Source organism: Sabethes cyaneus, chromosome 3, assembly GCF_943734655.1.
Source record: "Sabethes cyaneus chromosome 3, idSabCyanKW18_F2, whole genome shotgun sequence".
Lineage (NCBI taxonomy): Eukaryota > Metazoa > Arthropoda > Insecta > Diptera > Culicidae > Sabethes > Sabethes cyaneus.
The window spans coordinates 21,238,385-21,260,229 of NC_071355.1; the positions used below are offsets into that span (position 1 = coordinate 21,238,385).

Here is a 21,845-nt window from a genome sequence, read left to right on the forward strand (position 1 = left end):
CAGCATCTGTGGCTCGAGCAGCAAATTCGTCACAACCGTGAGGAACATTTGAAAAAAAAGTGGAGCGTTTTACGATTTTGCGTGTTATCCTTGCGCAACTTACTAAGAACATTCAAGTTGATACGGATAGCAATATTCGGTATCGACCTAGGCGATGAAACAAGGACGAATGGAAACTCGGCACTTGAAACTTCAGATCGCTAAATTTTTCTAGAGGCAACCGAGTGCTGCTCGAACAGTATGAAAAGTCGGCATCTTAACTATGCAAGAAACACAAAGCAGAGAAGGTTTTGAAGATCTGCGACGGAAAGGCCCAGTTTTGCGATCAACGCGAGAATGTGTCTATTGAGGATAAAGTACCATTCCTAGAATTATAGCATTACGAAGGTAGACCCAACGTACGACGACGTACGATAACTGTTCCCACGGGACATCAAGTTCGTCAAACAGGATATGAACGTCGATGTCGGTAGGGAAGAAATGTACCTATAGACCGGTGGCCGGACAACATAGCCTGCACACCGACACAACCGATAACGGTCAACGATGTATAAATTTCGCAGAATCTCAAGGCCGGGTGACCCAAAGCACACGCAAAGATAACCACAAGCCTACCTGGAGATCACCTGATCAACGTATAATGAACCAGATTAACCACATTCTCATAGATGTTGCGAAACATGCTTATTGAGTGGTTTTTGCATGGACGATCGAATTAACGCAGATTTGTTTGTGGGATGCGAGCGGTAAACCAAATGTGTTTTATTCATGTGGCCTATTATCTAATATTTTTCACAACAGAAATTGAATCATGATTACTTGGCTAAGGAAAAAACTGCCTGTTGCACACGATAGAATTGAGTATTATAAAATAGTGAGTCTGATTTCGCTTAGGCTTGTTTCTGAGCTTTTTGTTGCGTTGTTAACGACCAACTTAGGGGGGGGTGCGCACTAGATCATCACACACGTTTCATTAACAGTAAGATCGTTTTCATAGGCCTCGATCAACAGGTTTAGGTCAGCTGTTGTATCGTCTTCAGCAGCGCTCTCACCTTCATCGGGTGTAAAGAATTGCTCACACACACCTCCATCCTCCTTATAAACTTTACCAATCTTGGGTAATTCCGACTTGAGATACTCTGCCGTATGCCGTTGAGGTAACTCAATTACACGTTGAATGGATGTCACGCATGGAGTACATTGACTCCATGAAATTTTAATATTAACGCAAACTATCAATGTCCATAAGTATACTTATCAAGTGATCAAGAAGACTGTTTGAGAAGACTGCCGAGATTTTTAGTTTCCGCTGTTTCCGCCATTGGATCTCTCATTCGGTCAATGATTTTTAAAATCTTGTGTCGTGTCATAGGCATTTTAAATGCGTCCGAAAAGTTTTCGAACTTTTTCGTATAAGCTTTCTATTTCACTGATTCAGACACGGTTTAGGTTTTAACCAGACTTTAATGGATTATTAAAGCTTGTGATAGTACAAATTTTTTTATATGTAGGGTATGTTGCTGCTTCGTCGTAATTGCCTAGTCCCGTCCTATTCAACACAAATTATTAAAAATATCAGTGTTTTTATGACACACAATGCAAAATTAGTTATCATACGGGATCAATCAAAGTGAGCTGAGATCTATTTAAATGCTTTTTTTATTGAAGAATTCCTAGCAGCTAAATTTCGTGCGACGAAGGAGAAAATGTCGATTAATCGTTTCAATTTCCATCATTCATAAAATGGAAATAACTCACGCAACACACTGTCGTTATTCTACAGCCGGGAAAACTTGTATGACTAACAGAAATTATTGCAGAATAACATTTGGCATACCATCCTATACAAATACATGCGCGCTAGTTTCGTAAACATTGTTGTGATTTTTAGTTCGGACGATGAAAAATTTGGATAGACGGATTTTAAAACGGCACGACGAATTTTAGAAATAAAGTCAGTTGCGTAATTTCAATAAAATGCTTTAATAATCGCTTTTTAGTGAATTCAAAGTGCACGGATCGGAAGGTAAGTGTGTTTGAGTCGAATCAGCACAAGAACTTTTGGAGTATTCATTAAATCCATCAAAGAAATGATGAAAATCAGAGTGACTTTACTTACTACGACGGATTTTTTCATCCCTGATCAAGATTTGTCTGGGAGAATCGGATTTGTTTTGCAATCTATCGGGGATTTCTTATGAAAATAATTCAGGCCCCTTGCTGTTCTTCTCCAATATCTATGGCATATTTACTTCACTTCATTATTCAATCTCTTCATGCAATGTCATCAATTTCCTCATATTTGGAAGTCCTTACAAACGGAATGTCGAACACTACCGAGGAATTACTTCACTGTGCGCTTGCTCAAAAGTTTTCGAGGCAATTGTTTATAAGCATCTCTGGTTTCATGTTAGGAACTACATATCTACGTCATAGTATGGTTTTTTTCGTGGAAGATCCGTTTCAACTAACCTGCTGGCCTCTCTATGCTTGCGCGCAATGGACCAGCGTTATCAGATTGATGCAGTCTACACTGACTTACAGGCAGCATTTGATCACGTGGACCATGCAATTCTGCTGACCTTGATAAACTGGGTTTGCTGGTTTAAAAAGCCAAGCTCGATTCTTATCTATTCTTATCGAGACCGCAGGATGGCAATATAACTTGGTGCGACTCATGTTGGTTCCAAAATAACTCGGGAGTACCTCAGGGTAGCACGTTAGGATCTCTACTGTTTTCTTTGTTTATAAACGATACATCCCGACTATTACCGTCCGGTAGTAGATTACTTTATGCAGATAATGCCAAAATCTACATTCAAGACTTCAAGAACTGATTGACCGGTTTTCTGAATGGTGCGCTTGCAACTGCATGACTATAAGCATCCCAAAATGCACCGTCATCAGTTTCTCCCGAAAAACATACATTGGTATACGACTATCGCGTCAATGATCAAGTTTTGCAACGTGGTGATATGATTGGCAAAGAATTTCAAGACCCTGGAACATTGCGCGCTTTGTACTGCTCGCCGGTTCGTTTCATTTTAGAAACAAGCTGGACCCCCACTATGACTACTGGTCTCAACGAATTGAAAGCATTCAGAAACGCTTCATCACGAAAATTTGTCGTAAGCTACCTTGGAGGAATCCCGAAAGTCTACCATCTTACGAAAACCTACAGGGAACCTACAATCTGACATTTGGCAGCAGAATTCAATCGCACTAGACCACATTTTGACTTTTAACACCTAACCATGGTGGAATTTAATGTAATTTGTAATGTAATATGTAATTTGCTATTCTGTCCCAAAATGTATTTATAGTTAAGTTAATGATACGTTCACCATGTAATGAAAAACAACGGAAAAGATGCTGGGTTTTTATGCCACTTTGAGGATGCGTGATTTGGGCAGCTCAAAGTGGCTTTTCCCAGCCAGCAATTCATTTAGACCAATGAGTCAGTTGAACTTATTCAATAAACATCAATATCAATATGACTACTAGGAACTATAGCAAATAATCGAATTACTTGGAGCATGCTGCACAACAAATTGGCTTACAAACAATATCCTCAAATGTAATGTTTTTACGTTCCACCGCAAACTGAATGTATAGGAATAGGACCCGTGTGTGAAGTGAAGCGAGTGAGTTGACTGTGAGAATAGGGCTCCCTATTTCGGGTCATGTACTGCAACGGGTCGACCACATTCAGGACCTAAACCACATTCGGCTCGATCATATTCAGGAATAAATCATGACTGTACCATACCGTTTCGTTTGCATATCGAGACTATCGCAATGGGCAATATACAACTCGGATTCAACTTTATGACAAGTCCCGGGATCCTCATGGTCTACGTTTCTTCTATATGCTTCCGAAGGCTAATACCTAAATCTTTTTCAATAGTATTCTTTTCAAACTAACTAGATAGCGAGGATCGAAGCGAGGCAGAATAACAGTGTATGTGCTCTACCGGAAACTCTACTGGAAGCTGTACTCCCATTTCTCGCTACATTTTCTGGAGATCGAGAGCTGACGGACAGTCTTTTTAAAGTATTCTACTCTAAATTCAACTTCTCCTTTCGCTCCACCCTATTGAATTGCCCATTAAAGAACTGCTTTCACCTTTTCAACACCCGGCGGTCGTAGCAAGATTTTCCGACTTGTTGGTACTGAAAAACTACTCTAATTCCTCACCATCTCAGGCTACTGCTTGGATGATTTCTTACCTGTGCAGCGCAAACACAGTTAACCTCGTCAGCTCCCGGTGTATTAAAAGAGGACGATACTTTACACAGCGCATGCACCAACAGATATACCAATGCTTTGAGCCTCAACAGTTGCAATTTTCTAAGGAATGCAAATTTCGTCAAACGGATATTCCTATTCATAAAAAATAAGAAAGAAAACAAAAATTCTTGCTATCCTTTCATTCTAGTACCATGTTATCGTCTAATGATACATACGCATTTCGATCTCGACGTGAGATCTTCTTCAGCATCAATAACTTTCATACTGTTTCATATTCGTGTTTGTATAGGCGGGATGATGGATCGGCAACAATATCGCGTCCCTGAACGCATGCTATATCATAGTTATAAAAGCTCATTCGTACGGCTCAACCGTCTACTCTTGTTCGGGAGTACCCGTACGTAACCCAAGTAACAATGTCAGCTTTATTGCACTCCTATTGGCAGTTTTCATGACCAATTTTGGCCATGAATGCAATAATAAGAGCGTAATTGTTACTTGGAAACACAAAATGACGTCTTAATACAAAGTAATGTTTCTCGTTGGTTCCGTGCGCCTCGTTTCTCGGTAGAAGTCAGCGCTTTCGAAGCAGAACGTTATTAGGTGAGACTCCCGGTGGCTATTTTGCTACACAAGCACTGCTTCCAAAGTATCAAGGATAGGCACCGGTAGAGGATCGTCTTATAGTTTTCTGAAAAGAATGGACGTAGTGAAAAATTTTCCTTTCTAGCTTCCAAAGTCTCGCTCTCTAGTTGTGATTCCTATTACGGCTGTTCGTAGTTGCCACTGACTGAACTGAGGTTCGGAATATAAGAGATGATAAAAGATGTCAACATTAAAAAACTGTGAAGCTCTGGTGCAGTACTCTTCACTTCCTTCTCATTGACATAAAAACCATGCTAATCATGAAAAGTAAGCCTTCGGGACGGCATACGTTCGCGACTTATTGCCAACAAAACACTCGTTAACCTTATGCAAACACCTCTCACTTTATTGACAAATCCCTTAGTGACTCCTGATGAGAGCGGATTTTGCTCGGGAAACGTTGAATGGCGACTGCGGTAGCGGGGACGCACTCTTAGCGTCGGGTCAACGGATTCGACAGCACCGGTAGACCTTAGCCGACGTAAGGAACAAATTCGGTACAATTCAGGTACAGTTCCGGGTCACGTAGATAAACGTAAGGTAAACGCAGGAAACTCAGGGGTCCTAAGAGCGAGAGGGCTTTCGTCAGCATTGCGGTCAGCATGCGGTCATGGTCGGGCGTGTAGTTGAGGAATTTACAATCAGCCGTACTTATCTGTCGTTTGCTTTTCTTTACACGCCTTTCTTAACTTCCTTCACAACTCTTTCTGTAATTTTCAGCTCTCGCTACACTCTTCCTTAGCAGATTTACTTAGCAGCTCAAACTTATTTTCTAAATTCGCTGCTTTACTGTTTTAATTCCAGCACTGCTATATTTCGCTCATCAACTGTGGCTTGGCTGCTGACAATATAATGGCTCGGGCTACCTTTTGTCCAACGAGCTATGACCTTTTCCGCGCCAAGATCTCCACTGTGCCTCGATTATCGTTTTCTTGCCTCATTATCGCCACCATCAATCCACGCGTGCTTTGCTCCATTTTAAGCACCCTGGTGGTGGATGGATGGAAACCGTTGACGCATGGCTGGAAGCGTGTTCCGACTACTCTCTTGACATTTTATTACATGACAGTTATTAGATGTTTTACCCCCGCGACAGTCTCCTAAATTTTAGGCGGACACTAGGGACTACAGTAGGGTGAGTGCCATCTCGTTAGCTTATCCATGGCGGCGCCGTACATACCTTGTCTAAATGGAGAAGATCACAATGGTAGAGTAGAATAGCTGAAATTGAAGAAATATTTAATCATCAGCTGGCACATTCTCTCATCGATCATTTGAAAATTTACCATTCTGCTCAACTCTGTGAAGCCTATGTTCCATATTCGATAGTTGCCTCACCGCTTTTATACAAATCGAGCTTGCTGTCACGCCTTTTCACCTTTGTGAAAGATTTCCTACAGTGCAACGATGCCAAATTTGCGTGACTCGATCTTTGGGATCGTCATCCTTTATCCGTAGTTACGGACCCTTGTTACACATGATCGGTCTTGCATTTTATCTGTACGAAATTAATTGCCTTAAAATTGAAAAAAAAACTGATTCTACCTTGTGTTTTAGTCTTAACTTATAATGAAGTCAGGTTTCATTCGAATAATTTTTATAACGATAGGCTTTCCAATAGAATAGGTAAGGGAAAAACTGTTTTATAGAATCCCCAGAGTGGAACAAGACGTGAAGGGAAAAGAAAGAAAAGTTAGATAAGGGAGGATCATCGAAAGATCACTTGCTAAGTTCGTAGTTCGTTACTTTTTGCCAAACTATAAGAATCACGGGTTGTACCAAATTATAAAGAGAGCCAATCCATGATGCCAATGTTCCTAATTTTTCAGGATTATCCAAACTTTTTGGTGTGTTTCTTGGAACCCTAACAAGCCGCTCTTGTATCCTGATTTTGATTGTTCCTGATTATTATGTGTCTGCACTAAAATCTAAATAGCCCGCCCAGTTGGCTCCGGGGTACGATGCTGGTCTAACAAGCCAGTCGTCGTATGGTTCGAATCTCGACTGGGTGGTGCTGCTCTATAGAGTTAATAGGATCTTTGCACTACTAGCCCCGTAATTTTCCTGTACTCTAATAACCGGCTGCGTATTCTGTCGATATAGAAGGGTCAAGTTCTTAGGGACGTTTATACCCACAGCTTTGCTTTTTTTTTACTAAAATCTAAATAAACAATTATCTACTGCCCAACGTTTAGCTCTAGAGGAGTTCTATCACTATTTTTCTAAAACTCTTCACTTTCGGCTTGCGGCTTTCAAACGGCTTTCAAACTTGTTTTGTCCAAACTGCCGAAACTGAACCTTGCGAAGATGAAACCAGAAATGTCAGTGCATCTTAAGGATGGCCATTTCCTTGAAATTCCGTATGATTGCGACTGTGACAGATAGTCAAAGCATACGGATAAAGAGCAATATGAGAGAATTTTATGTATAAATTCACTTCTTTCACAAAATTTGAAGAAGAAAACCCTAAATTATCCAAATCCCTTTGCATCCTGAGTTCTAACTTTTTCTTATCTAGCTTTTTCTTCATGTCTTGTCACGCCTTACAGCTATTATAAACCTCCGTTTCATAACTTTTTTCGGCCATTCCCTTCGTCTATTTACGGATCGTCAATTCAAAAACTATTTCCAAAATTTTGGCATTTTCCAAAAGCGAGCCCCTTCTTTAATCTGTAATCAAAATCGACAGACTATTGACTTTATTTCACAATAACTTTAAAGGTCGTCAGCGATCATACCATGTTGAAAACACCGGTTCTCGTGCGATCACCAAAGTTAAGCAACTTCTGGCGCGATGTACCTACCATTGACTCACACTGAACTTTCTTTCGACAGTTCAAGTTTACCGTACTTTATTCATCTTCAACGGTAGCAACAAGCAACATTTGGTGTGTTTCTTCCCCTAGGTCGTGTTCGTTACCACTTAGGTGTCAAATAGTAGCTTTTACGTTTTATTACTCAATTCGCCTTACGTGCTAAACAAATCTCTATACACTATACAATGACTGCTTATTCTTGGGATGAATTTGTGTAACTTGTCTGTATGTATGCATGTATGTGTGTGTGTATTTTTCACAACTTTCTGTTTTCATTTTTCATTGCATTTTGAGTTTCTTCTGGAAAAGACTGTCACCGGCGTTAGATTTAACGCACAATAATTTTTCTCTCGCTGCTGCTTGGTCTAAGATCACTTGAGTGGTTATTTAATTTTTAGTTAGCCTTTCCCATTCAAAACTGCTGCATCAACTGGCTGGCTTTGTCGTGAAAATATTTTCCATACTTACTTTTTTTTTGTACGGATAGCAGTCCGCACAACAGTTTGCCATCACTCTCTATAGTATGCTTTACAATAATCTACACATGTGTCTCCACTTCATGTAGAAAAGCACATGAACTCTATTCTCACAGGCAATTTCTACGAACGTTTGTACACGACAACTTGTCAATCAATAGTTTTATTTTGCTTGAAAAATAACGAATTTGTTTAGCTAGCGTTAGCTTCTCGTGGAACAAATTCTAATAAACTAAAACCTACCGACAAAAACAGTTCTCAACTAGCTAAACAATCGGCTATATAAAAGTTTGCCTTTGCCTTCCAAAATAACAGCTATCGATATTTATTATTGTAGCTCAAAACTAGTATACCAAAATGACGACTGAGCCTGTCTAATCCGGACGATAGATGGGCGTCTTCGGTATGAACTCTATCAACAGGACGTACTCCATCATCGAGTTGGAATCGCACTGCTGTTTGCTGAGCCGCCAGTGCAAACCGAGCTTATGATACAAATGACTATTCTCCCACTCGAGCAATTTGTTTAGTGTGTGCTGAGTCTACGAGTAGAAAAAAGGGAAATAGTTTCGAATTACACGCACGGCCGTCAATAATGACAGGTTGGTTCGCGGTTACCTACCCTCTTACTTAAACATATCACAGGCCATAGGGAACATCCGAGTGTGCAGCAGCAGCACACGCAGCCGCAAAACAGCCACTTCACGTTGACTGGAAGCGTCTTCTTGAGGACCGCGTTGATACGCAAGATGGTCGCCTTGAATTCCTCGGGAGCGACGCGCGACACCAGACCGGCTGGAAATTGCACGTTGAACCGATTACTGAGGCCGAAACTGCAAAAAAGAACAAAACAGAACAAACAATGCATTAGATAAAAAGTTGAAAGTGTTTTAAGCAAGAAAAAAACTAGAAGGTTCTGTGTCTCAGAACACAAACGTAGCCTTGGCGTAGGACTACGAATGTATACAACTATGAGTACAGTTCCTCCCCTTATTATTGATACTACGGACCATTCTATAGATGCGAAGATCTGCGAAGCTTCCAGCGCTTTACATAGTAAACATTCAATAAATAACACATAAACCCAACGGAATAGAAAAGATATTAATGACTGGGTATTTAGGTCTTCCAAACTCACTGTTTACAGCCCAGTAGTGTCAGAAAAACAGCCTTCAGTTGATGTTTTTACAATCATTGCTCATAAAGATGTTAGTATTCATTGGATTTGCAGATTTAAATCGCACGCTTTTGAACCCTTAATGCAAAAATATATTTAAATCAAACCCAGTAATGTCAGATCTACAGATTTAGGAATTTTCTGCGGACCAACGGATCAAACTCGTATCTACGAATTTTCATAAACTTCACGGAAATGGTTGAAAAATTATTTATAACTAAGGAGCTGGTACTTGTTCTATTTGCATTGATTGGATTTACTTTTTATGCGATAATCTAAAACTGATAAACATTTAAGCCTCACAACACAACACAACGACAAAGACAACGACGAGACGCCGTAAAGATGACCAAAATGTGACGGAAAAAGGAAAAAGTGATGAGAAAATGGCGCCGAAAAGACGGCAAAGCAGCATAACAATAAAGTCGACAAAAACGGCATAAAGCAAAAACAAAAAAACGACAGAGACAAGTGACAAGGGGCACCCCAAGCGTCCAATCAAAAAATATGGGTCTAAAATTTTTCGACTAAGAACAAACTCACCAAATTTGAACGAAATCAGAGCACTTTTACAGTTGCACCGTTTCCTTTCAATAGTTTTTTCAGATTTCAGTACAAGTTGTAGGGTAAAACAAGGCAAAACATTCCCTTACACGACACTTTAGTGGACAAGTTTGATCGTCGTTCGATCGTCTGACTTTTTCAACCAGGCATGCCTTCTTGGAAATCTCTGGTAAAAACATCGATTGGGAATTTTTTCTCTAATACAAAAACCTTGAGTAAAATTGGGCAAAACAGACTACTAGATTATATTGTAATAAAATAAAAATGCTCATATACCTATTTTCTAACATTTTTCTTCTTTTCTTACCATAGAATCTCAAGTTAGAGAGAGTTTGTACCTGATTCTTTCAAAACTATTAGAAAATAGGGGTGAGTGGGGCAAAATGGACTACTTCCCGTCATTTCCGCGCGATCGATTTCTCGTGATTTAAACCTTAAAAACGCCGGCAACAAAAAGTTCCGTTTTTTTTTTTGGGCGATTCTACCCACTGTGCAATGTTTTATCCCCAATTTTATCAGCTTTTTATCCCGATTTTGTCAGCCTTTAAATTTTGTTTTACTTTTGTGCTTTTAAACATGATTTATAAAGCTTTACAGTCTACATGGAACTATTCTGATTCCCTGGGGAGTTTTTAGTTGAAATGCTGTCATTTTTGCGCGTAGTTCGGAGTCGAAATTAGGATATTTTCATATTAAAAGTTCTACAATTTCTAAACAAGTAAAGATAGAGGTATTCTACATTCAGCAATGTTGTGTATTTCCACTATTTGTACAACTTTGTTGAACATGAAAAAGTCATACAACAACTACAAACCCAGGTAAAATAGAAACTGATTTTAATCATTTTTTATTTATGCGGAACATGATTTTTCTATCCTTGGTGAGGAGATAGAAGGTTATTGTCTTCAGCAAAATTTCTCGTAATAATATGCCATAAAACTTTGCAGAACTCGTTAATGCGTTATATTAAAACAGAAGAAAAATAAACTTTTTATAGCAATTTTAGGGGTATTAATCAAAGTTTGAATTCCGCTAGACGATAGAACGTCATTTCAATTTTAAGAAACTCTTCCAAATGTTCCGTAAACCTAAAACCTAGTTTTCCTGCTCAAAACTGTAATGCGCACCAAAACCAGTGCGCTGTGTCCGGCTGATTAGATTGCGTTGAGCTTTCGGTGAATCAATTGAGGGTTAAAATTTAATTTTTAGTAGAAGTCTCCGATGTTGTCATGAATTTTGAAAAACAAATTTCCCGATTTTGTCAGTTTCTCCATTTGTCAGCCCAAAATTCGACATGGGGCTGACAAAACCGGAACATTACTGTACATCTCTTTCTAATTTCAATTTTTTTTTATTAAATAAACTTATCCACGTGGACATCTTCTATACCCGCTGTCCCCCTTCGGTAGACAAGTGTGAACATTATCATACCGGGCTGGTACCGAATGGCTGAAACACAAATGGCCGAATCACGAATGACCGAAATCCAAATGGCCGAGTTCCAACAACAGTCACAGAAGGCCGAATCACGAAAGGCCGAATCGCGAAAGGTCGAATCACGAATGGCCAAATCACGAAAGACCGAATCACGAGTGGCCGAATCACGAAAGGTCGAATTTTCCGGGAATGCCTAAATCAACAAAAATTTTATTGCTCGTTTAGTGAGACCTTTTTTTTTTTTTTTTTCCTGTATGGACTCATCACTGCGACCAGTAAGTTAGATCTATTGTGATATCGCCCGGGTGTTTGTTGTATAACCCGCACTGCATTTATTTTAGCTATAGTCGCTATTGAGTGAGCGATATGCTTATTGAATTTCTTTTTTTTTTTTTTTTTTTTTTTTTTTATGCGTGCTTGTGTGTAATTGGGTACCCTTCTTTCAATGCTTTACTCTACTTTATCCACCTCGTTCCACATGACAGCGCACAGTCCCCAATTATAGTCATCCCTGGCGTAGCAAACCAGTGCATTTTTACTATAAGGGTCTCATTTTTGCACTGTTAATAGGCCATATCGGGATAATATAGAACTCAGCATGAAGGAAGGGCGATGAGGGGCCTGAGAATAAACCCATGCTAAAGTCACTTTGACATCGAATGGCCTGATTCTACTAAGATTCGAACCCATGACCATTCGCTTGTCAAAGCAGACTCGGTAACCTTGCGGCTACAGAGCCCCCCTTAGTGAGACCTTACACATTTTGAATAAATTTTTTCATCTATTTCTCTCCGCGAATTTGAAACATCCCCCTGGAAAACCTTTAAAATTTTCCACTCCATTGTCTTTTGTTCCACTCGCAGTTCTGTGATGATCCGTGTCATTGATATGTGAAGGAAAAAAGCTTTTCGTAAAATTCTGCACCCTAGTTTCAGAAGAACAAGAGGTACTCTGCGTCTGATTTTTTATTTTGGTAGATATAGTATAGATGATTGATAGTTGTTTCTTTTCCTAAGCGCGAATGATTTACGTTTATTATAGGGTGCGAGGCCTATTGATCGTGTCAGTAGCAAATATTTCCTAGATGATTCAGGGCGAGAGTGTACGCCGGTGACCCACCGTCAGAAGCGCCGGCCACTGCAAGGGGCAGCCCCCCTGCAGAACCCACTACTATTTAGGTGTATGCATTTTCCTAGGTTTACTGACTTGTAGGGATTATCGCTTAGTTAAGTCCGAACGAGCGGCAGCGAGTAAGGACAGCATATACCCAACATTTGTGCAGATACCGTGATTATTTTCGGCCGAATATGACGTTCGGCCATTCGTGTTTCAGCCTTTCGTGATTAGGCCATTCGTGATTCGGCCATTTGTGATTCGGCCGTTCGTGATTCGGCCATTAGATATATTATGCCATTTGTTATTTCGACCATTTGTGTTTCGTCCATTCGTGATTCGGCCATTTGTGTTTCGGCCATTCGTAGGTCCCCATCCACTAAACTGTACACGTGGTATATGGATGGCCCCTTTTCTACAGAGCATCATATATTTTTTGTATCTAAAAATATATAATACATCTTTAATTATACCTTACTCAATAACCAAAATACTCCAACGTAACAAAAATCCATTATTTTTCGACCAGAATAGGGTCCCCCTTAACTGCTTTGTTAAACAAATCATTATGTTATTCGCAACTAGTAAGGGATGGGCTGGTACCGAATGGCTGAAACACAAATTATGGGGTGGCAGCCTTCCCGCAGAAACGACTACTATTCAGGTGGATGCATTTTCCTATGTTTACTGATTAGTAGGGATTCCCGATCAGGAGGACCTAACAAAATTATAACAGATCTTATTATTTCGTTATCAAATTTTATAACAACAGTTGTTTTTAATTTGATATATTTGATCATATTATAACAACCGTTGGTATAAGTTAGCCTCCGTAAGTGGTTAAATATCAAAAATTATAACTAAACTGCCTCTAATTAATACCTGATTCATAACAAACCATGTAATGATTTTATCTTAATTGTAACACATTGTGTTAAAGGTTAATTGTCAACACTTCAAGATATTCCAAAAATAACACAGCTAATAAAGATATATTAGCAAGTACTAGTAACTGTGAAGTATTTAATATACTTTTAAAATGATGATGGTAATTAAAATAAGTTTTGCAAGTAACATATTTTGTTATAAAAGTAATTTGCAAGTAACATATTTTGTTATTAAAGCAAAATATGTCATTCTTAGTGGTGGAATCTATATAGCTCATTCATAACTCAATGTGCTACTTGTATCTGAATCTGTTACAAACTTGAATTTGCTTCCTAATTAGTTTATTTTCGATTTATAACATAATATGTTAAAAATATCAAAATGTGTAATAAAACAGATATAATCTTGTTATGGCCTCCTGATCGGGTTAGTCCTTAGTTAAATCAAGTCCGAACGAGCGGCAGCGAGTAAGGACAGCATATACCCAACATTTTCCTCTTTTGGACGTTCCTTCCCATTTGTTAGCTCCCCCTCTTTTATCTACCCGGCCACTTACACATCTGTTTTCTTTACGGAAATCCCTATAAAACCCTATACAGAAAGAGAAACAAAGGCATTTATCCTATTTGCGCCTTCTAGCAATGGCCTCCCCACCCATAGTTTTGTTATTGTCCTTTTCAAAAAAAGTAGAAGGTGCAACAGTGTTTCTTCCATGGATACATAAAACCTGTCGTTCATTTCATCTCACTTCAAGACAAACTTGTTTGTAAACAATGTTTTTAGTTTCACCACCAGGAGCAAGTATGCACAAATTATTGGCCGAGCCCACTCTGGAACATGTCACATAAAGTTGACCATGGGAAAAACATGGTTCTCAGATCAACTCCACACTGTTTGAATGATTGCCCCTGTGACTCAAATAGAGTCGGCCAGCAACACTTAGCACTAATAGTCGAACACTTTTTATACGGGTCACTTTGATTCAGCGCATAATTATACTTGACAAATCTACAGCTGCGAGCATTGCCGTTTAGTGTTTCGTATTTTCATTTTTTCTGTTGTACGAATAAATTGTTACAGTCATGTGGGCGTTACTCCCCCGTCCTGTCAGCAACCTGCTGTCATCAGCTCCCTCTTTTGTCCCACCACTTAAGGAAGAACCGTCCAAACATTTCGGAGTCTTCCCCCTGTTACTCCACCCTCTTTTGTCAACCCCTTCAATTCTGTTTTCCTTATATCAAGGAACATGTATGAAAGCTTGATAAAGAATGGTCGAGGCGTTTCGGAGTTATCGTCTCTCCCCCTGTTAGTCCCACCCCCCTTTGTCAACCCCCGGTGCTGATTCCCTGATGTCAAGGAACATGTGTGCCAAGTTTGATAAAGAACGGTCAAGGCGTTTCGGAGTTATGCCTCCCCCCATTTAAGGACCTTCCCCCCTAACAGGGAACTTCCCTCCTTCGTTTTTGTTACTTCCAGTGCTGATTCTCTTATGCCAAGGAACAATTGTGCCAAGTTTGATGAATAACCCTCCAGGTATTTCGTAGTTACGGCCTCCCCCTGTTACGAACCCCCCCCCCCCCTCTTTGTCAACCCCCCAGTGCTGATTCTCTTATATCAAGGAACATGTGTGCCAAGTTTGGTGAAGATCGGTCAATGCGTTCTGGAGTTATGGTGGAACATACAAACATACTCACGCTCACTTTTATATATAAGATACTAGCTGACCCGACAAACTTCTTATTGCCACAAATTAACCTGTGTTGTACATAAATCATGAATATCGGATGATCTTTGTCACAATCTCGAGTTTTGCAAGTTTCTGAGGAGTTTAACCTTAGATGATTCATTTTGGCAGTTACGTAACTATGAAAGCACCCCAGGTAACCAATAAGCATCACCAATGCTATTCAAATATAGGCCAATAAGCATTTAAGTCGCCTTAAATGCTACTTAAATGCTATGTTAGCTAAATATACAGCTACTTTACTGATAACCTTCTTATAGTGCTGACAATGCTAATTTACAGATAATTACCGACACGAAGAATTTGAATACAATTTTGGATGCCAATTTACAACACCTGCAGTCAAAAAGAAATATACAAAAGCGTGCAGTATGAAATGCCAGATGCGCTGATTGGCTGCTTACGTTAAGGCTTATTAGTTACCTGGAATGGGTAGTTTAATATACAAATTTGGAATTTTTCCTCGCAGTAAAGTAGAAAACAACTCCCCTGTTCCCTCATTGCATAGCCAGAAAGCGAATAATAATATTCGCCATGATTGTACAACATTTCGTCGAATATCATTTTGCGAAAACCCTTAAGCGGAATGTACCATTTCAGGGAAAACTTTTTCGTGGAAAGTACCATTTCGCGATTCTCTCCTTACTCGCTGTCGCTCGTTCCAGCAAACCCAGGTAGACCTAGGAAAATAAATAAACCTAGACAGTAGTGATTTCTGCGGGGAGTTGCCTCCCCATAGTGGGCGGCGCTTCCGACGGCGGGTCGCCGGCAACACTCGCGGCCGTTTCGTCCTGAATGATCTAGTGTTACTATAGATAGTTTTTGTGGTCTTGTTATTGACTAATGTTTTATGGAACAGTCTCGAATTTCTCGAGTTCGATTAGTTTTTGAGTTTCGCAAAAATTTCTGTTTTATTTGTATGAGAGTCCCTATCCCCCTACCACAGGGATAAGAAGTCTCTAACTATTATAAAATAAATTCAAGACTCAAAAATTTCCTACATGCTAAATTTGGTTCCATTGACTTGATTAGTACTCAAATTATAAGGAAATTTGTATTTCATTTGTATGGGAGCCCCCCTCTTAAAAGGGGAAGGGGTCGTAATTCACCATAGAAAAAATTTCTGCCTTCTAAAACTCCCACATGCCAAATTTGGTTCCATTTGCTTGATTAGTTCTCGAGATAAGAGGAAATTTGCATTTCATTTGTATGGAAGCCCCCCCCCCCTCCTAAAGTGGGAAGAGGTCCTAATTCATCATAGAAAAAATTCTTGCCTCCAAAAAACCCTACATGCCAAATTTGGTTCCATTTGCTTGATTAGTTCTCGAGTTATGAGGGAATTTGTATTTCATTTGTACAGGAGCCCCCCCTCTTAAAGTGGGGAGGGGTCCTAATCCACCATAGAAAATTTTTTTGCCCTCGAAAACCTTCACATTTGGTTCCATTTGCTTGATTAGTTCTCGAGTTATGAGGAAATTTGTATGGAAGCCCCCCTCTTAAAGGGGTTATAATTCCCCTTATAAAGAGGGGAGGGGTCTCAATTTACCATAGAATAAATTCTTGTCACCGAAAACACCCCCGTTTCAGCGAGAATTACTCATTGGCCTTTTAACCACTGAGACAGTCTTAATGAGCGTCTTTTGTGGCAGTTTTGGTTATCTTGGCAACAAACACGACAACGAAAATAGGTGATGAACAAAAGACTAGGAAAAGATGACAAAAAATTAACAAAATGACGATGCCAGAATTAAGGTGCGAAAACAGCAACGCAAGACGACAACAACGATAAAAAGCCTTTTTAAGAAACAACGAAAAAATAGAAAAATAGGGCCAAACAATGATTAACACACGACGGAAATGTGATGTAATGATGGCAAAACGATCATGAAATGAAGACAAAAGTACAACAGAGATGACAAAAAGACGGTGCAAACGCGTCGAAAAAACAACAAAAAGACAATGAAATGGCAACATAAGAACGATGAAAAGACTGCAAATAGAGTACAAAAGGATGACCAAGAGGTGGCGAAAAGATGACAAAAAAGTGATGGTAGGTATGCGAAACGCTGATAAAAGCAAAAGATGCCGGAAAAACGCCAAATGAATAACTAAAAATGTCAAAACGACGAAAAGACTAAAAATGCAAAAGAAGATACGATTAAACAGCAGCCATACAGCGACAAGGAATGTCAAAACAGACTACTAAAGAGCACAAAAGACGCAACGAAGAGCAACAAAGAACGCAATAAAAGGCAATAAAAAACAAATTGCTAGAAATAGACAAAAAGATATAAAGATCCCAGATGTTACATGGTAGATGTTAAAAAGAACGAACCAGCGAATCACCACCGAACCAAAAACCACACGAAGGAAAATAAAAGATGAAAGACGGAAAAATATAGGCGAACAGCAAATGATAAAAGATCAACAACGAAAGTCGAAAGTAAGCCGTCCTTAAGTAATTTATGTTAAGTCTCAAATGTATCGAAGAATGATTTGATTCAAAAAAATACTGATTTCCTTCAAATACAATGAAGGACAATACCTATAAAACAAGACTGATCAAACATTTAGATGGAAAGAAGCTAAGTTCATCCGTGTTAATAGAAACTCTAGCATAGTGTTGTGAAAGTGTAACCCTCTTTCTTCGGTGATAAAATTACGAATTTTTCCTCGGTAAAGTCTGGCAACACTGCTGCCACCGCGTGCGTCACACTCGTCACACGAATAAACGAGACGAGGCATTCCGTCTGCTAAACCGACCAAACCTTCTATCTATAGTAAAGAACATCGAACGCAACTGGGACACCTTCTGGTGTCATTCTTCCATTCTTCCTCGGATTTGCCTTCTAAGCTTCGGGCCCTCTACCAATTCAGTGCGAATGCAAGCAAGTGAATGGGTAAACTATTGTCGCAAGGAACTGAGCGGTAGTTCATTCGCTCACTCAGTGGGACTATTTCTATTTCTTTTTTTCCAAACTAGCTGTTTACAGCCTAGTACTATCAGGGAAATAGTCTTCAGTTGGCGTTTTTCGAATCATTGCTCATAGAGTATCATAGAGTATGCATTGGATTTGTAGATTTAAATCGCGCGCTTCTGAACCCTTAATGCACAAATATATTTAAACCAAATCACGAACGACTCGTAAAGAATCTTCGACCATTTCGGACGTGAAAGTTTTGTAACTTTTTCTAGCGCACGTGCCTGACAGAGACATAAAATTGGTCTAGGTTTAACAGTCATACAAAAAAAATCTTCGAACTGTTGAGACAGGGGGATTTTGTCACTTTTTCTGGTGTATTTCCCAAGCAGAGTTATCACGTTAAAAATGACGTCTTTTTCAACCAATCACGAAGCGAGGATTCCCAGTTGGACAATGCTTCATTATTTTTAATTTTTCAATAGTGCAACCTCAAGCAGAGTTTCCGACCGATTTGTGCAAAAATAATGAAAATCGATCAGGAAACCGCTAAGATATGACCCCCAATACCAGCTACCTTCCAGACAGAAGTAGTCCTACGTCAAAAACTTTTTCTTATAATTTGGTTTGCACAGTGAAATTTAATATTGATACAAAGATTATCAAACAAACAGTTGAATAATAGAGTACCCTATATCGACGTTATTGTTGTGCAAACATTGAATTAAAATTCCGAACAAAGCAAAAAATAAAATATCCCCTGAATTAATGCATAACTGCAAATTTGAATTGCCAAAACGCCCATAACCGTGCGGGCCTCAGACAACTATTACATCAAAATGGAATCGCTGGCTGAATTTCGATTCGGTCGGGACGGTCGGTCGGTCGGTCCTCGCGGAAACGCTCAAAAGCGAGGGCCAGCAAATTTGTGCAAATCAAGCTTGCAGCTCTCCAGAAAGTGGGCACGTCCCGCGTAGGTCAACGGGCCGGCACGGTGGGGCCGGCTGATGACAGAGGGAGAGAAATGGCCAGAAGATCCAATATGAAGGCCCTTGCTTTCAACCAAACAACGCCACACTCGCTCCAACAGAGAGACCATACATACATACAGACACACACACAGACAGGCTCGAACGCCAGAAGGCCTGTGCAGCAAAACAAAACAAATCCTGTTTACATCCACCGAACAGTGTGCTCGCGGAATGGATTTTCATCCACCGAAAAAAAAGGAATGAAAATGTGTTGAATTTTATCGGTCGCCTTTCATTTCATTGATTTAAATTACGGTCAAGGTGAAACACGGCAAAACTTCACACTTGACAGACGACACGATAGCAGCGCTTTCCGAATATGGTAGAAAAATCCCGTCACAGCCGATGAGAAAATTAATATTCCAATGAAGGTGATTCTCTCCTGTCCTCGCCAGCTCCAAGCCCGCGTTGCCACCCGGCTTTTGAGGCGCGATGTGCAGTGCATTGAATGTAGGTAGGATAGGTGTAGGGCTTCTAGCTAAGCTCCGTCGAAAAAAAAATTGCCTTTTTTGTCAGGTCTCTGCGGTGTGCTTTTGCTTTCATGTCTCTGTCCCGTTTTTCTGCATCGAAGCGGCTGAACAAAGCGCTTATGTAAGTCTACTTGCATTAGCACCCGACCGACACTGCCTGCTGCTATAGACTGCCACATCTATATCTACCTACCTACGGTATGCAGAGCGACCGACCAACCAACGGAGAGGTTATATTCTAATGCGAGCAACCACCAAACCAAGTGTGGATCCTCCCGAGGGCGTATCCATGCTCGATAAACTAGCAGTTGTTTTATTGCCGCTGATTATCGGATTTTAGTGGTCAGCTATTTGTGCCCGAAGGGGCTAGTATTGTTGAACAAACGGGGCGGTGCGGTGCGGTGGAAAGACCGACCGACCGTTCGATGATGTTCCGGTCATCGGAGATTATTTAACTCAGAACTGGTTACTCCATATTTGAAGCTAAACGGCTTTGAGCCGTTTAAGCTACCTCTCATTGCATTCATTATAAGTAGCTAATAAATAAGTTACAATTGCATTGTACAATACAATGTAGTCTCATGACTTTTTAAACAGAAAAAAAACACATTTTTAACTATTTCATCGGTAGTTGAAACTGAATTCATGTCACCTCTGATTAACACCAGAAGCAAAGACGATTTGACTAGATTTGGTGAAAGTGGTCCTTAACCTCCACGGTTAAATAATCAGAACGGTTTTCCCGTATGCTCCTGGACTCCTTAATACGAGTGGAACATGGCAAGGATCCACATCGCCACGGGCCTGTCAAGGAGTTTCTGTTACTGATCGTCTTCTCATATGAACTTGTGCTAACTCTTCGTGGTACGAACGAAGCGCACCGAAGTCCCAGATAATTCCCGACCAACCACAAGTACTGAAGTACTGACAGTGCAGTGTGCAGTCAGATGACTGAATGCGCGATAATTTAATTCGACCAGATCCGAAGGTTGACATTACGGCTGCACTGCAAAAACTGCAATCGATTTCACCATTCTACCTGCATAACAATGTTCTGTCAACGAACTCGGTCCATGGCTGTCTGCCTCGAATTTCTAGAGTAACCCACACTTTCCAGGTTTTGCGCCATTTGGTCTAGCCATCTAGCACGCTGCCCCACTCCACCCCCCCCCCCCCCCCTCTGCGTTTGATACCAACCGGATTCGAGACGGACACCACTTCATCAAGGTTATTATTCGGTATTCTCGCAATATGTCCCACCCATTGTATCCTTTATCAGCTTTAACGATTTCTGGAGACGGGGTTCGCTGAAAAGCTGCGCCAGCTTGTGAATTATCCTTCTTCTCCAATACCGTTCTCACATACCCCGCCAAAGATGGTCCAAAGCACATGACGTTCGAAAACGGTCACTGCTTTCAACTCCCCATCGAGTTTTGTACATGATTCATGATCCCCGCACTAAGGAGATGAAGCTCCAGACCTTACGGTCTTGTGGAGTCCGTAGTATGCAGTTATTATCCAACAAACTCGCCCGCCACCTCGAACTCGTCTCCGTCGAATACCACACTATTGCCTATGCGAGCTCGAACGTGCACGGTTCCTCCTGATAACTGAGACTTGGTTTTACTCCACTAATCCAATCATTACTGCTTCACGTTTCAGCATAGTATACTTCTCAACAACCTCCTGGAGCATCCTTTCGACAATGTCCACGGCGTAAGCGAAACAGAGAAATTGGCTAGATTTATTGAAGCGATCTTGCCTCGTATGTATTATAGCACCTACTTGTTTCCTTTGCCTGTTTCAAACGGGCCTGATAATGCACCCGATATCCTCACAAAGCACTGTACATCATCCATCGTGATGACCTTAATCAGTCTTGTCAGCTTTTCCATAACTTATCGCGGTCGATAGTATCGTAGGCGGCATTGAAATCTATGAATAGGTGGTACATAGGGACTTGATATGCTGCTGAAAAAATATAGGCTAAAATAGGCCAGGAAATGCTCAAGAAAGCAATATTTTAAGAATTTTTTCTCGCGCTGTTTTCTTTTCAGGTATCAGGCTAGAACCGGAATGAAGCAACTCCCGGCGGAACTCTGCAGGAATGACCAAGAACCGCCAGCAACGACACACTACTGGATGGTTTCAGGGGTTTGGGAGAGGGTAGCCGGACGAGTGGATTGAGGGTGTAGTTTGTCCCATCTACAGAAAGTGCGATCGGATAGATTGCTGTAATTACTGCTGCATAACGCTGGTCAAAGTCACCAACAGGGTGCTCTCCCAGATTTTGTTGCGTCGTCTGTCCCCA

At 40.4% G+C, this 21,845-nt stretch overlaps 1 protein-coding gene across 2 annotated transcripts in view; it reads right to left on the reverse strand.

Annotated features, from left to right (window-relative positions):
- Positions 1–7,840: 7,840 nt before the first annotated feature.
- LOC128744688 (cysteine-rich hydrophobic domain-containing protein 2) overlaps positions 7,841–21,845 on the reverse strand; it is a 39,098-nt gene continuing 25,093 nt past the window's right edge. For both annotated transcript variants that reach the window (XM_053841857.1, XM_053841858.1), the window contains exons 3-4: positions 8,812–9,022; positions 7,841–8,731 (exon numbers count right to left, since the gene is read on the reverse strand). In XM_053841857.1, the coding sequence (XP_053697832.1) occupies positions 8,564–8,731; positions 8,812–9,022 (379 nt within the window). In that variant the 3' untranslated portion in view covers positions 7,841–8,563. The remainder of the gene's footprint in view (positions 8,732–8,811; positions 9,023–21,845) is intronic.